Genomic DNA, 17343 nt, shown 5'->3' on the forward strand with positions numbered 1-17343 from the left:
AAAAAATAAAATGTCAAATTGTATTTCCAAGATGTCGACTTTTTAGATTTGCTGGAATGTGGTGTTTTGGTGACATTTCAAGTGTAGGCACTTTATGCACAACTAGTTGTATGGCCTCTCAAACAATAAATACTAGCAGTTGCCCTTATCAAGAGGATTCTTTTGTTGTGTGATTGCTAGTACAATAATAAAACCGAAAGGAGTTTGTTTAGTTGCATATCATTTCACATTGTGGCTTTTATAGTCGCCTGTTTATGGTGTGTAAAATGAAGCTACTAATACAGTACAGGAATGCAAAGGAACAACGTTAAATAACAAGAAATGCAGACCATCACTTAAACGTTACATTTCTGCATTAGACGTGTTCATCTCTTGTGTTAAAGTACACACTGAATGTAGATCCGGGTGCAACGGTCGGAGATAGGTGGGGAATAAGACGTGCTGGCAGAGAATGAGCGTTCATTATAAAATGGTTTGCACCAAGGAATGTTGTAGATCAAGAAAGGGGATGTTTGGTTGAATTGAGTCTTTTGATTTTATAGTTAATTTAACAATAGCTTATACAAGTCAGACTTTACCCAGGCTTCCATGTTTTGCATGAGAGGATATAATTATAAAAGATAATCAAATTGAAATAATTATATAATTATTAGGTCTGCTGGCCCTGGTCCACCTGTATTTAGTGCAAGTCCAACTTTCCACGAAGTGCTGGCTACACCAGTGGTCTGGAATGTTTGATAGCCTTGTCAAGCTTAATGGGCTTGGGGCATGTGTGCCCCACCTAAGACAGTGAATTATGATTTGGGTCCAGTGATTCCACAGAAGATAGAAAGGATGTAGGCAAGGCAGCAGGTGTACCAGGTAGCAGAAACTGCAGTACTTGTTCCGGAGAGCGGTCCAACGCCCTATGTCTGTAAGCCATGACTGGATTATTTTTACTTTGCTCTGTAAAACATTTAATGGTTGGAAAAAGCTACTTTTTCATAGATATGATTATCCCCCTTGTATCTTCAGTAGGCCTTGTGAGGTGTCTTTAACAAGAGCCTCCCTTTTCCCAGAAGCACATAATAAGGTGGCCCTAACCTGTCCAGCTTTAAATGCCAACAGGTGACGATGGTAACAGGTAGTGAAACTAACACACACCTTCTTTTCAATTGTGCAACACAGCCTTGAAATTGCACAAAAGAAAGGAATTACCCCAATAGGGTTGAGGTGCATAGAAAACAAGGTATATCCAAAGGCAGTTATAACCTTAGGGTAGTGACAAACACCCCAACAATCGGTGGATCATTGTGCCCAGCAATAATTAAAAAACATGCCTCCAAAATAAACATTAAAATGCATACAACGGGGCCAGCACTGCTATTCTGAGTGATTCCCTCAATCTGGAGTAGCTCTAGCAGAAACTGTAACCATGCAATCAGCGCACTGTGAATCCAGTTAGTGAAGAATGGTTGCATCACTTTTTTTTTATAGCACTCAAGATGAAGTGACAGAAGATGCCACAGCATCCTTTCTCACTGCTCTCATCTGTGTCTTTTGTCACATGGTACATCTACAAACCAGTAGTCCTTCCAGTGCAGCCACCTAGTTTCCAAAATAGTAGACTGCCACAGATAAAGTACTGTCACACAGACAGGTTGGCTATCATTCTACTGGAAGGGGACATAAAAAAAGCTTGTAGAACCTGAATTGCTCTGGGATTTGTACAAGAGATATCAATGTGATGCCGAGCTCAGAGATTGTGACTCAATATTCGGTAAGCCCACTTCTTATGCCTCTTCCTCACTTCTAAGCAAAGTTAAATTGTATATTTAATTTTGAAATTGTACAGAAGAATTGATATTTTGCAGCATCACAAAACTTTCTTGTAATGTATTTTATCTTTTGTACAGACCAGTTTCCAGAGGCTGATCCCTTTGAAATAATGGAGTCATTCAGTCTTATTTCAAAAGAAGTTTTTAGAAACATTGTATTGAATCAATATAGACGGTAAATCTTTTGTATATGATTTTGTTTTTTGTCCTAATTGTACACATTGCTTGAAGTTGTAATTATATTGTACTATGTTATTTACAGATGTGATGGACGAGATCTGACTACCCTTCGAAATATAAATTGTGAAGTTGATTTGTTTAAACCCCTTCATGGCTCAGGGTTATTTCAGAGAGGCCAAACTCAGGTAATGTAGAATGGTATATTGTTGCGTTTTTGATTTTTATCAATAAAGAATGAAAAAACACCACTGGGACACAATGTTTATTTCAATGAATTGCATTCTCCCTACATCAGCGCATGGGGATCAGCAACCATGTCTTATGCTGTTTCAAGTCCTACCTCGCCAACCGGCAGTGGTTTGTTTTAGATGGAGGTGGACTCCTCTAGATCACTAATGCTACCAGTCACCTGTGGAGTTCCGCAGGGTCCCATCCTCTCTCTCCCCAGTGATTTTCAATCTATACAGGGAGCTGCTGGGAGCCCTCCTAGCCACACACACAACATCCACCAATACGCTGATGACACACAGCTATACCTTCAGATCGACTCCTTCAAAGACATCCATAGGCTCAAAACCTGCCTCACGCTGATCCGGTCTTGGATGGCCAGTGCATACTTGAAGCTCAGCCCCTCAAGACCGAATTCCTACTCCTCACCAACACCACTGATCACCCAGACATGCAGACCTGGCTATCAACCATGAACTCTGAGGGATTCACACATGCGCTCACCTCCTGCGCCAAGTCCCTCGGGTTCCACATTGACCAAAACCAATCCTTCAAGACACCCATAGCTAGGAAAAATCGGACAGCTTGGTGTCCGCTCTCCCTCCTGTGAAAAGTCCAGCCCTTCCTCCCTCCGGGCAGCTTTAGATCCACCGTTCAAGCACTGGACCTATCCTACCTGGATGGGGGTGGCAATGCACTCCTCGAAGGCCTCCCGTCGTCCTTCCTTGTGCCCCTGAGAAGTGTCCTACATGTGCCAATACGCCTCATCAAGGGTCTATGCAGATAAAACCACATCAACCCCAGCCCTCATTGACATTCACTGGCTCCCACTGCACGCACAAATCACCTTCAAGTCTTGCTGCATCTTCTATAAGGCAGTCACGCTCAAGTCACCCAGCTACATTACAGAGAAACTCAGCATCTCTGGTGGACAGCGCACTACTAGAAGCCAGGCCATGTGCAGACTTGAAATCTGCTGCTGCAAAAAGGAGAGGACCAGAAAACAAGCCTTCTCTGCCTACGCCCCAAAACTATGGAGCCTCCTTCCAGTCAGCATCGGATTCGCCCCCACACTCCTACAATTCAGAAAATAACTTGAGACCCACCACATCGCCCCTCGTACCACCTGACTCGTTAGACACTGCTCGCCCCTCTCCTCCCCACCACCCGGTACAGCTGTACACTTCCTCTGTATCCAACGCCCGCTATATATCTGTTCAGTTTTTACCTCCGAAAAGCTCTCCGTTATGCATCTGTACGGTTGTATAGCTCCTGTAAAGTGCTCTGTTATGCATCTGTCTTGTATACCTCTGTAAAGCGCTCTGCCGCTTCTCGAAGCCAGGTCCGCGCTCAATAAATACCATAATAATTCTCTCGCAGATTCCTCATCTGATAGACATTCCATCTGGCTCCATCTGCTATGAAAAGGTTTTAACAGGGGGCAAAGTGCGACTTGGCATTGACCTGCTACCCCATCGTGCTTCGACCGTGCCACTCATAGCCTCCAGATGTGACATTGGGGGTACATATATCGCATCACTACGCCTCCACATACCTCATTTCCTTTTGTCTGCAAGGTCAGTGCGCTGTTAGGAACATTAACTTATTGTGACTGAACCTTTTTGTATTTGTGACGCCAATATGTCAGTTCCTAAACCATCGGGGTTCAAACGCTGCAAGGATTCGCATCTCAAATATGTCCCATCGCCCACACATTTGTGCGTGGTGTCTCAGACCAAGGTAGAGTAGTGCAGTTCCTGTCAGCACATAAACCCAACGGCCCTCGGGGACTAATGAACTAAATTAACGCTCAGGCACCAGCTGTAAGGAAGGCATATTATCAACAGTAAGACAGACACAAGTGCCCACAGTTCAATTATGTTTATTGAACTTCAACAAAGGTATGATAAACGCCTATCTAATCCTAAATCTACAGATGGGAGCAATCTACGACCATCAAATAATAATGCAGTCCTAGTGGAGTCTCGTCAAAATAAAAGTGCCTATAATAAGAAACTATTGCCAATCCTTATTGCTAAATAAAAATAGTGTGGGGTAGTGTTCATGAAAAAGAAAGTGTTCACAAAATAATATGTCCCAATGTTCAGGCCGTTGGCCTCCCTTCCCCACGTTTTCAGCACGGGACAAGGCAGTTCACTCGAGCAAAGCAGAAACTCTGGCTTCTTCAGCACAAGGATACAGTTCCATTACCAGCATCAGGGCCCTATGTGCCCAAGTCTCTTTGCTTATCAAAGTCTCTTGATTCAGAGGGCCTGATTTATCAAAACACAAAGTTCCTTTCCTCTTAGAAGTACTCAATTCAGGTGATTCGCCCTGGATCCCCCTCAGCTGGGGTCAGCTCCCTTTTTATATCGCGATCGTTACTGTGGATTCCCCTCTTCTGGGCTCAGATCCTCCTTTTTACAGTGTTCAGAGAATAGTCTTTCTCTGGTGACTCATGGTTCATCCCGGTTCCCCCTCAGCCAGGCTCTGACCAATTTCAGTTTGCATCAAACTATCGAAGACTTTCAAATGTGCACAGGGTTTAGCTTGACCCATTGCAGGACCACTTCAATCTCAAAATTCCCTTCTCACAGTTGCTAACCAGTTGGATACCGAACAGAGACCTTGGAATGAGCACCCACGTGGCACCGGACCACTCTGTCTATGGTATCGTTCTTGGCCTCCAAAGTTCAATCACTCCTCTGGGTTTCAGTTATATTCACGTCGCTCGTCACATACGTTTCACACACTATTCTCTTTAGATTTCTTCATACAATGACCGCTTGCAACCTTGGTTCTTACACAGGCTGGTCTGGTATCGGTCTCTCCGACTCACTGGCTGCGCTATCTTTACTATCACTGCTTTGTTGTAGGAGCCAAGGACAGGACCACAGCGGCAAATGCTCCTCCTCGCCTTGGTTATCGACACGGGAGAGCCCCAGGTAACTCAGACACACAATGCAGGTTTCTTCAGCTTTAGTCCCAGGTTTCTTATTTTCCAAGGTTCACGAAAGTAACGGTCTGAAAAGGTCAAGGGCACTTCCCTCCTTGCAACCCTTTTTGGTCTTGCCATCTTTCTCCTCGTATTAAACTGCCATCTTGGAACTGCTGTTTCCTCGTGTGCTTTGCCTTGCTCAGAGTGTGCTTTCATTCTCCGCTTTTCATCTATGTGGGGGGCTTGTGATGGAAGTCAGGTGTGTGTAAGGATCTGTAATTGCATGACCATTGTATTGGGAAATGTCAGGTATACGGCTCTTGTGTTAGTCCGTTTTCGCTCACAGTGAGCTGTCCGTGAGGAAGTGTTTGTGTCAGGAAAGGAGGCAGGGGTTGAGTTCCTAAGTATCCTACATGGTAGGATGGGGAAAAGGTGTTACAGGGAAGGGGATACCGCATCTCACCATCTGGTGTCTCACTCCCAATCCTTGAAGACCCCTCATCCAGGTGATTATTCCGTACTGGTCCACCCCCAGGAACTGGATCCAAAAGCGATGGCTGTGTCCTCCTGGCCACCTGGATGACAGATCACCGGGGACTAGTGGGTTAGACACCTTCAGGTTTCTCACACCCCCTTCAAAGTCTCCAGCTCGATCGGCCTGCAGGTTCTCGGGTTTTGATACCGAAGGTCCCATGCCTGAGAAGGGCAGACATCGCAAGAAGGCGAAAAAGAAGTTGTAATTCATGTAGAAGTCCCATTATTCGTCGTCAGCAGGAAAAAAGAATTTGATGCAGACTCGACTCTGATTTGCCGGAGGACAGGGGTAAGTCATACCTGAATAAGGGTTCCCAGAGAGGAGTGGGAAGCGTTTAAAATCCAAATGCTTCAGCTGTTTGAGAAAACAGCAGCATGTATGGCCCAGGCCACAGGCGATTCAGGCACCAGGTGTGCTGGAGATGCCAGCACCAAGATTGCTGCATCAGGTCTTAAACCCTCGGGCCCGTCGTCCATGCTCTCGAAGCCGACCACGGCACCAACAGCCCTTGAGATGTCCATTGATGATTAATCTGTCCTTCCTACTGGAATCAAGACACATTCTTTGAGTCAATGAGGACCATCTTTGCCAAGGATGGGGATCCATTCACTTTTGGAATGGAGCCAATGGGAGTGGGAGACAAGTGTTGACTTCTTCATGGACCAGGCTGATCCACTTGCCCTTGATACATCACCTGACCTCGATATGCAACAAGCGGCTCCCTAGACCCATGCCTCTGCCTCACTCTGATTAGCCTTTCTTCTCCATTTCAAGTCAAACAGGAGCCGGAAGACGAATAGCCAGCCCCTGTTTCAAAGGTCCACTTTCTAAGGAGCCTATCTGTACCTGCCTGGGCCGCGTAGAACTCTATTTTCCGTCCACCAAACTAATTCCTGGACAGGCTCTCTGGATCAAAGGCCTCCCATGATCCCTGCAATAATGATGTGAGTTTGGCTGTTCTACCAATACTAACTCTCCTGAGGCCTTGCCAATGCTGTATTCTCCATTTTCTTAACTAACCTCAGTGTTGCTGCATCTAGAAAGGTTTTTGGGGCGGGTTGTTTTACGAATTTGGGTGCTTCTGTTTACCCTTGTACCATGCTGCATTGTTTAATGCTGCTTTAGCTAAAATCAAACACATATGTGTACTTGCTGTTACCATTTTTAAATAAAATTGCTTTTTGCTGGGTGCACAACTGTTAATTTACTATCTTTAAAAATAGCATTTGCTGTGAGTACGTCCTACCTTCTCCTCTGTGCCTCACCCCTACCCATTGTTACCCACCCCCTGTGTCCCGCCTCCCCCGTCTTGTGCCTCAGTACATCGGCCTGGTAAGTGTCGTCCTCACCACTGCAGCTACCATGTCGCTATCTATCTCTCCTATCTAACTGCTTCTCTATTTGCTATTCCTTTCCTATCACTAAATCTGTCCGGAAGAAACTTAAGGACATACTGGGCTCCAACCCAGGCTTTCCTATTGCAGACACCTATGTCACGGCTTCCGCCAGAGAGATTCACAGACCTCCTCTTTGTCGTTCCCTCACCTGACTTGTGGACTCTCCACATGGTCGCCTTTCTCTCTTCTCCCATTAACGGTGGCACCCGCTGAGAGGTCCTCCTTAACCTCTTGGCCATTTCCAGGGTCATCATTAATGTCTTATCGGAATGGAACCATCATGGTTCAGGGTCCTCAACCCAACCTTCTCCTCTTTGACAGGCTCCTACCTCGCCTCTCAAACCTTACCACTCCCCCTGCACAAGCTCCCTTGCCTACCTGGGCCTTCCTCCTCCTCTGCACAGGCTCCCTTGTCCACTGTGCCCTGCTCCGCACAGGCTCCCTCGCCTTTCCTCACTGTCCCGGCTCCCTTGTCAGCATTGGCTCCTCCGCCACCTTCCACTATCCCGCTGGCTCCTCTGCCACCCTTTGGGGGGACCACAGTCACCTGCGCCCCTGCCCAGCCAACTCCCCCCCAGCCCCCCAGAAGACCTTCAAAGATCGCCAGCTGCTCCATATTGCAACGCTTAACTCTCGCTCTGCTGTCAAACACTCGTCTGACATCTGGAACCTCCTTGAACTCATGGATCTTGATGTGCTCACCATCAAGGACAGCTTTCACAAGCTTTCACACATTCCTCCCTGACGGATGCAAGATCCTGTCTGTTCCCAGGCCCAAGGGGACAGGAGGGTGAGTGGCCCTGATCTTCCCAGAATGTGTCCATCATCCCTACTCAGGCCTATTCCTCTGAGTGCCTAGTCTGCAGGTTCTCGCTCTCTACTAAATCTTCTCTCCTTATGGCCACTTTCTATCGGCCACCAGGACAGTCCACTCTCTTCCTATCGAAATGGGCTGACCTGGCCTCCTTCTACTTTCCTCCTCCACTCAACTCCTCCTGCTGGTTATCTCAACATCCATCTGGACTTTCCGGACTCCTCAGTATCCTTCCGCAATCTATGCGATTCTCTCTCCCTCTCCATTTTACCCTCTGGCTCCACTCACACAGCAGGCCACACTTTGGATGCATCTCTACCGACATCCCTTGCTATCCCTCTTACAACCTCTATCTCCTGGTTGGACCACTCTGCTCTCATCACACTTGAAGCTCTCCTCTCGCATCGGCACACCCGGCGCAGCCACTTGGTCTGTCACCAGACCCATGAAAAGAGTGACTGCGGCTGCCTTTGCCTTAACCTACTTTCCACCTCCTACTCCGGTGTCTGACACCCACCCTGACACAGCCCTCGCTGACTTCAATCTCTCTATCTCTAACCCCTTTGATACTCTTGCCCCTGTCATGAGGCTTTGCCTAAAGCCTTCCAAAAAGTGTAACTCTTGGTATGACTCAGATCTGGCTGCCCTTAAACACAAGTGTAGGGCTGCTGAGCACAAATGGAATTCGTCGGGCGGACCGTCTGACAAACTGGCCTGCTGCCGCCTTCAAAGGCAATATTGACTCTGCATCCACACCAAGAAAAGTCTTTATTCAAGCCTGCATCTCCGATACATCAAACACTGCCAAACTTTTCAAAGTCTGTAAGGAACTGGCCAATCCTGCAGCAGCCTCTTCTGTCACACCCACCCAGGACCTTTGCTCGGCCCTGGCTGCACACTTCACCTCAGAAACCCAAGACATCCTTTCCTCGCTCTCTCTCCACACCACCTCATTCACCAACAACTCTGGAGCCTCCCTTTGCCCCTCTCTTCTCTTACTCCCATCAAACCTGATCAGGTCGCCAGACAAGTCCAGTCTTTGTAAGCTTCTTCCAAATAGGTGGAACCCTGACCCTCCAAAACTATTAAGAACAACATTGACTCTCTCGCTCCAGCCTTGGCTGATCTCTGCAATCTCTTTTGCCCCTAGATTTTTCACAACTTCTCTTAAGAACTCCCTTGTGCACCCTCTACTTAAGAAACCCTCTGCCGACCCCTCCATTCCGGCAAACTACCGCCCTATTTCTATCACTGCTTTTCCTGGGCAAACTCCTGGAGAAGCTAGCTATCTCTGAGCTCGCCCTCCACACTGAAACTGCTGGTGCTTCCATGACCATCAGTCTGGCTTTAGAGCATCCAGAGACACGCAAACTACTCTTCTGAACACCTGTGAAGACCTGCTCTCAAATCTCGACACTAACACTCCCTCTGTCCTCATTCTTGTCTCTCCTCTGCCTTTGACATGGTAAACCACAACATCCTGATTACAAGTCTGTATGACACCCTGGGAATCGCAGGTCAGGCTCTGGCGTGGTTAACCTCCTTCCTTTCTGACCTCCCATCGCAGGTGGAACATGGGTCCTTTCTCTCTACTATCACTTCCTGGTTCCTCAATGTCAACATGGCTGCCCTTGCAAGTGTGATTGCCACTTTCATCTCTAACTTCCAGTGTTATGTGGATGACACGCAACTCTTCTTCAGGTTACCCTCAGCCACCTCCTCTACCTCGCTTATATCTGGCTGGCTGTACGCAATTCAGTTATGGTGTGCTGCAAACGTCCTCTGCCTCAACGCCAGTAAGACTGAGACCGTTTGCATTGGGACCACTGCTCCCGCTTTCCCACTCTCACTCCCTTGGACCTGCGCCCGCCCCCACCTGCGAGGCAAGAAACCGTGGGGTCATCTTCGACTCCACACTCTCCTTCTCCACTCAATTTTCAGACATCTCTAAAAAGTTCAACTACCAGCTCCACCTCCTCAGAGGTAATCTTCTTTTTCTCACCTTCCCCCAGCAGCTCACTGTCTGCAGAGCCCTGGTTCTCTCAAGGCTGGACTACTGCAACAACCTCTTTCTCAATCTCCCTGCCTCTGCTCTACGCTCTCTGCAACTCATCCAGAACAAAAAAAACACAAGACTTATCCTTGCCCTCAAGCCCAGGGACTGCATTTCTCTGGCACTGAAATCCCTCCACTTGCTCCCTGTGGCTGCAAGGATCAAGTTCAAGACCCTCTGCATTGTCCACAAGGCTTTCTGGGACCTACCTATCTGCAACATTGCCTACCTACATATTGTCCTTCCCGAGCCCTCCGCTCATCTACCTCCAACCTTCTGCGAGTGAGACGGTTCTCCCACCAGAGATTTGGAGGGAGATCTTATCCTCTGCAAGGGCCTCCCTCTGGAATAGCCTTCCTACTGCATTCTGTCTTGAGCCTGATCTCCTTAACTTCCAGAAACTCCTTAAGGCATTCCTCTTCTCTTCTTCCTTCTCTCTCCCTCTACCCTGCTAACCTTTCTCTCAGTTCTATCCCTCTCTCCCTCCTTTTCCACGAAGCCTACTGACTGCCTTCCTGGTGTACCTCTGTCTCAAAGGTCCCTGGCACCCTCGCCAGTCTTCTCGCACTTGCCTCTGGGACTTGCACTTGCCTCTTCGTTACTGCACTTGGTCATTGACCCATGAGAGTGGCATTTCTCGGCACTTACCCCAGCTTCTGACTGAATGGGCGCACCTGGTCCCCTCCCCCCACTTCCGCATTGCCCCCCCCCTGCACCTGTCTGCGCACTTGCACGATCTGAATGCACCATGCCTTGAAGAGCAACAATCAGTTTTTTCCTTGTCTCCCCTCCTTGCATGGTGGTGTCTCAATGCACTCGGAAAAACTGCAGAATCGTCGTCAGACCTATTTGCTTTTATCTATACCATTAATTGTACTATATGCACTTGTTCCATGCACCCACTCTGCCCTTGCAGACTTGTATCGTTGTGAAATTCAAGGGCTCTGAATGACTGTTGTTTTTTCCCCTTGTTCCCTCCCTCCTTGAGCATTTTGAAACACTTGCTTTGTGTATAGGCGCTTACAAATAAGCAATACGATGCCATACCACACCCATTACAATTGCCAATATAGAGAAACATTCAAGAGGGTGTTACTGGCTTTGGGCCTTGGCGCCTCAGCCGAGCCTCTGCCGTCCTATGACTTGAGGGACATCCACTATAAGTGTCCTCAGTCTTAAAAGGTGTTGCCCTTCAATGCAGCTACCTCTGAGCCCAAATGGGCATTATGGCAACGACCGGGTTCCATGCCTGCAGTTGATGCCGAGCTAACAAAGTACAAGCTGGCCATGGGCGGCTGTGCTCCAGGCTGCCATGGTTAGTTCACAACCCGCATGGTCCGCCTCGGACCTTGTTACGGACGGACAGGGAGTCCTAAAGAAATTACGCACTAACCAAGATGATGATCACATTGGGTAGTATGGTGCTAAAGTCAATTCATGCCAGTTATACTTTTGCCTAATGTTTTCACATCTTCTGGAGGACGATGGTGTTGGGGAGAATTCTCTCTTTAGGCTGAATTTCCTAACCTAGTGAGTCCCCCAGCAGCTTTGCTGGATTTCTGGAGTTTGTTTTTTTTTCCTCCTGCCAAGAGTGAGACTTTTATATATATATATATTTTTTTTTTCTTTCTTCTCCCACTCTTGGACATGATTCATGGTATTTCTTTGATTGGTAATGTGTTTTATGGGCTATGGGGTCCTTTACTCCATAGGGTCTCATGTGTTTTTCCTATGTGTTACACAGCACCCTCCGTGCAGTAACACAGGGGTGTCATAGTGACACACCCCACCATAGACTCCATACCCTGGGACTGACTACTGTCTCCCAGGGCATGTAAAGTCACCATTGGCTTTACTAGTCCCAAATTATTAACAGAAACCAGTACAAACCATCATATTGTGGACGTACTTGTCGGGGCAATTCGATTGCCCCGGGGTCTGTTAGTCGAGGGGGCACGTCTCCGCCCCCCCTGATCGAGTTTTGGCTGGTGGCAGTGGAAACTACTCTTTATATTCGACCGCAAATATTTTCCTATGGGATTTTCCCATTGTTCGAGACTACCAACTTTAATTATTTCTCATGGCCTCGAACATACCGCTGGTTTATTTAATTAATATTAATTCTCCGGTTGATATTTTTTGCCAAGACTCGATTCTAAAATGGCGTTTGTGTTCTCTTCTGTGACTCCAACCCAAGTCGAGCCCTTTGTTCCACTTTTTGGCGGGCTTCTCCACAGAAGCCTCCAAAAGTGGTGCCACTCTGTCTGGGTACCACAGGGGGTGTGGGAGGGGGTTTAGGCACCCTGGACCAAGTTATCTTGGTAACTCAGGTCGCACTCTTGTGTGATTGGCCCAACCACTTAGCATGTTTGAGTGACAGCTAGGCTGAGTGAATGGGGGTTTTCTGCATAAAAGCAGGGCTTTGGGGACTGGAACTTCAGAAGTCGCCACAGGACCTGAGAATCCGACGAGGGAGAAGCTGAGCCGACCTACCACGACGACACCACCGGTGGAGCCCTGCAGAACCGACTCACCACTTCCCAACGACAGAGAAGATCTCCCGGCTGGAGAGGCTTCTTCCCCTGACTGGTGGGCACAACCAGTTTACCTTTCTTTCTTCGCACCCCAGCCCAGTTTGTGGTCGAACTGCCGTGCCAAGCACCCCGGCAGCTGGATAGCCACTCACCCCTGAACCGCGAATCACCGGACCGCTCTTGTACCTGAGAAACTCTGCGGCTGGTTTCTTCCCTGGCCGTGCAACAGACTCCTGTCTTCCTCCACGACGAGACCCTCTCTTCCCTCCCGACGAAGCACCGACTTGCACCCGCTGCCAGGAACTGCCCCCGCTGGAGCGTTCTCACCACTTTAAGGTACCGTGTCCGCCAGGCCTCCCTTTCTAAAGATTGCTACAAGGTAATAATAACCCCTTAACCTTCTGGACTGGGCTGGCCGCCTTGACCCTCTAACTGGTCCCTTTCTTTGGTCCAACTCCTTTTTGAACGTTTACAAGACTTTTGGGCACTGCAACCGTGTGACCTTGGACACATTTCGTTTGGATCCTCTGAAAGTGGATCCGGCCTCTTGAACTCTAACTTCACGGTTTTATTTTGCCTTCCTCTCTTGTTATGTTCTGATAAGTGTTGGGATCTGTTTCAACTTGTTCTCTGCTCTTCTCTCCCTTTTTAAAACAAACTATTAGAGTGCCATCTACGTTAAGCGCTCACCGCTGTCTGAAAATAAGTGGGGCTTTACTTAAGACTTGTCTAATATTCTTTTAAGGGAGTGTATATCTTTTAGTCACCGTGTTTTAGAATTGATTACTATTAGTGCCTGTGTGTTTTTTGTAGATGTGGTTTTAAATAAATAATTATATCTCTTTTACACCTAGCCCTGGTCAGTGTTTACTTGTTCTACTGTGTTCTCTTGACCTATTGTGAATACTCTGTATACTGCCTAACTCTTCTTGAGGGAAGTCTGACTGCTCAGCCACAGCTACCAAGTTAATCTGTGTGGTACAGACTGCTACCAAGTGGGTTTACTGCCAAACACTGTAGTCCTAAATCTTTTGCAGTGGTCCCAGAGGGAACTGCACAGGTTTTTGCCTAACAGATGGCAGAGGCAGTGGGCGAACTGCCAAAAGGAGAGGTGAGAGAGAAATTTTTCGATATGGTCAACGATCGGAAGGAAGTGTTGTCAAGCCCCTCAGTCGGGCCTTGACACAGTTAACTGCTTTTGCTGTTCCATAGGGATGTCCGCGGTGCTCAGGAAGGCAAGCATATCTCCACAGTTCAGAGTTCTGCCTGAATGTACAAGTGAAGTTGCTTGATATGACCTTTGATGGTGAGCACCCATTCGGACCAAAGACCAATGTATCTCTAGAATGGCTTAAGGAATCAAACCCTGTTGTGACGTCTTTGGGCAGCCAAAACAATCTTTCACCTTTGGTTCTAGTGGCAGAGGTTACAGCCGCTATGTTCCTTTTGGAAGGAAGCCTCAACTACTGCAGGCCAAACCGGGCCACATGCGTTTTAGGTGTCCCGGCAGGGGTGGAGGTGCCCGCTACCTCCCCACATGTTTCCCTGGTTGGAGTGAGGGTCCCTGAGCATCAGGTGGAAAAAGATAACCTGGTGTCTGTGCCTTGCAACTGGTCAGATAGGGATATTGCTTTCCCCTTCCTGAAAAGACCACCACCCCCTCTCCAGCAACCGGAAAAGAATCTCATGGAATAGCTGAAAGCTCTGCTGTTAAAGGGTGCAGTGGAGGAGGTACCACCCAAAATGAGGGGGTCGGGCTGGTACTCAAGCTATTTCTTGATACCCAAGAAAGAGGAAGGGCTCCATCCCATCCTGGACCTCGGGGCCTTGAACAGGTACCTGAGGAAAGACTCTGACGGTGAGGGAAATTCTCCAGCCTCTGCGTTTCCAGGGCTGGTTGGTGTAGCTGGACCTTCAGGATGCCTATTTCCATGTGCCGGTCCATCAAAAGCACAGGCTGCTCCTGAGGTTCATCATTTGGGACATGCACTATCCGTTCAGTGTGCTCCCTTTTGGCCTAACCTCGACTCCCAGGGTTTTCACCAAGCTGATGGCGGTGTTGGTAGATCACTTCAGGAGATCTGGCGCCTGTGTTCTCCCTGAATTTCCAGAAGTCCTATGTCACACCAACACAGAATCTCCAATTCATCAGAGCAATCCTCGACAAACGGGTGGGGGCTGCTCCACCACCCCCTCTCCTTCTCCCCCCTGCCCCCACCACCCCCCACTCCCAAGGACAGAGGCAATTTTCAGGTGCTAGCGTCCAGGCTGCAGTTGCGGTCCCTTCAATGGCATTTGGGGTATCAATGGTCCCAGTACTTCAACAACATGAAGGATCTCCTCAGAGTGCCGAAGTCAATGGCCAAGGTCCTCTAGTAGTGGGCCAGTAGGCAGGGAACCCTTTTGGCAACTGTGGCCCAAAGCACAGGCGGTCATAGATTTGTCTCTAAAGGGATAGGGAGCTTACTGCAGGGGATCTTCAAGTGAACAGCCTTTGGTCTCCAGTGGAGCGCCATTAGCACATCAACAGGCTATATTTGCAAGCAATCAGGCTAAACCTGGTGGCCTTTGCACCATCCTTCAGGGGGAAGCATGTCCTTATTTTGATGGACAACACAGTGGCCATGCATTACCTCAACAAACGGGGGGTGGGGTGGAGTATATTCTCTGCCTCTATGAAAGGAGGCCATGTTACTATGGTTCTGGCTGTTGGAGAACAAAATCTCAACTTCTGCAGCCCATCTGGCAGGAGCACAGTACAGGTTGGTGGATGCTTTGAGTAGGCTGAGGACTGCTTCTCGAGTGGGTTATATGCTCGGTTTTCATTGCAGAGATCTTCGCCTAGTGGGGAACCCTATCGGTGGACCCGTTTGCCACGAGAGCCAACACGAAATTCAGGCAGTTCTGCTCAAAGGAATTCCCTGCAAGGAGGACATTGGGAGACGCATTCCTAGTGGCGTGTGTGTTCGACCTCTATTATGCATTTCCCCCAATACTTGTCATCCTGTGGGTTCTCGGGAGCTTGAAGGTTCTGGGCCACCATGATCTTGATATCCCTGTGCTGGGCGAAGAGCACCTGGTACCTGGACTCTCAGGAAATGGTAGTTTGTCCACCTCGCTGGCTTCCTCAGGGGCTGGATCTCCTATACCAGCCTGAAGGTCGGGTGCTCCACCTGAACCTGGAGTCTCTCAATCTGGATGCGTGGCTCTTGAGAGGCTGAGATGCAATGCCTGGTGCTTGATGTGTTACTGGCTGCACGTAGGCCTTCCACTAGGTACCTTTACCAGTGCAAGGGGTAAGGTTTGAGATGCAGTGTAGGTAGGGATCACAATGTGGACCCTATCTTGTCTCACTAACACAGTGATGGAATTTCTGCTTTCTTTGACCTCTTCGGGCCTACAGACAGGCACGGTCAAAGGCTATTTCCTGGCTTTGTGCTTCGTCTAAGAGGTCTCTGGATCAAGGTTCTTTCTTTTCGATCCCGGTTATGGGCTAATTTCTGAATGGCCACCTCCATAAAGTTGTTTGCTCTAAAGACTACCTTCTTGATGGCCAACACGTCGGCAGAATGTATAAACGAGCTGCAGGCTCATTCCTTCAAATCGCAATTTTTGTCATTCTTCAGGGAAAAAGTCTTACTGAAAGTGCGTCCAAAATTCTTACGTTAGGTGGTTTCGTAATATCACAGGTCACTGAATTACCGGATTTCTATGCACCACCTCACCTTTCTAAGGAAGAGGAGAGGCTGTACAGGGTCGACCCAAAGAGGGTGTGAAGTTTTATATAGCCAGGACAGCTGATTTCAGTTGTTCATTTCCTTCTCTGTCAAGGAAAGGACTTGTGGTGACTAAACAGACTATTTTCTGCTGGATAGTCCTCTGCATCGCTGAATGCTATGAACAGGCAGGAGAGGAACTGCTTGAGGTTATCAGGGCACACTTCACTAATGGCGCAACAACCTCTTCTGCTCTGCAAAGGGGCTGCCAGTGAGGAAGGTGTGCCACGTTGCGACTCGGTCATCGCTTCACACATTCACGAAGCAATCTATCCTGGACATGGCTTGTGGGGCTTGTTAGGATGGATTTCTAGAATCTGGCCTTGAGGACAGATTTTAGGAAGCCACCCTAGTTATAGTGAACAGGTGAACGAACTCCTGAGAGGTTAGCCAAACCCAATCAAGTTAAGCGTGGAGAGTGGTCAAGGCTTAGTATCAGGAGAAAGAGAGTGGGTTAGGTGTCCACAATGAATCCTGGGGAACCAGCTATTAAGTGGAGTGCTTGGCAGGAGGACTTTTTGGATTATGTATTGGCGATTCTTGTGCCTGGTTTTAGCATTATAACGGGGAAAAGCTCTCCTTATGCACTCATTGGGGCATGAGGGCAGACAGATTTTCAGAAGTCCTCCTGATTTACAGCCGGCAACGTCAGGGGTTGGAGAAGGTGAGACCGTGCTTAATTCATACAAGATAATCCTGAAGATGGATTTACATAATGAAAAAAAGATTGCCATCGTTTTGCAGATATATTTTTTCTCCACTAGGGACCAGGCAGCCAAAGAATCTATAGAGGACTTTTTGACTGCACTCGGGGAACTGGCAAATAAGTGTCATTTTGGAGAGGATTGGGGACCAGTTTATGTTGAAAGTAAAGGAAAACAAAATAAGGGAAGAGATACGGGCTAAAGGAGACCCCACCCTAGAGGTGGTGTTGGACCTCGCAAAAAGGATTGAACACATGTTGTGTGAAAGAGCTAGAGCGGAAGGAACTAAAGAAGAATATTTCTGTTGTTGAAACGCAAAGACATAAGTAGAGTACTTTTGCAGCGAAAAGGGGTGAGGTATGAAGAA

General features: G+C 48.1%; 1 protein-coding gene across 1 annotated transcript in view; it reads left to right on the forward strand.

Annotated features, from left to right (window-relative positions):
- The window catches only part of PNPT1 (polyribonucleotide nucleotidyltransferase 1), a 1336943-nt gene that overhangs the window by 656450 nt on the left and 663150 nt on the right, over nt 1–17343 (forward strand). The window contains exons 12-13 of the mRNA XM_069608057.1: nt 1896–1992; nt 2080–2182. Of these exons, the coding sequence (XP_069464158.1) occupies nt 1896–1992; nt 2080–2182 (200 nt within the window). The remainder of the gene's footprint in view (nt 1–1895; nt 1993–2079; nt 2183–17343) is intronic.

Source organism: Ambystoma mexicanum, chromosome 4q (assembly GCF_040938575.1).
Source record: "Ambystoma mexicanum isolate Mex_15411 chromosome 4q, UKY_AmexF1_1, whole genome shotgun sequence".
NCBI classification, from domain to species: domain Eukaryota; kingdom Metazoa; phylum Chordata; class Amphibia; order Caudata; family Ambystomatidae; genus Ambystoma; species Ambystoma mexicanum.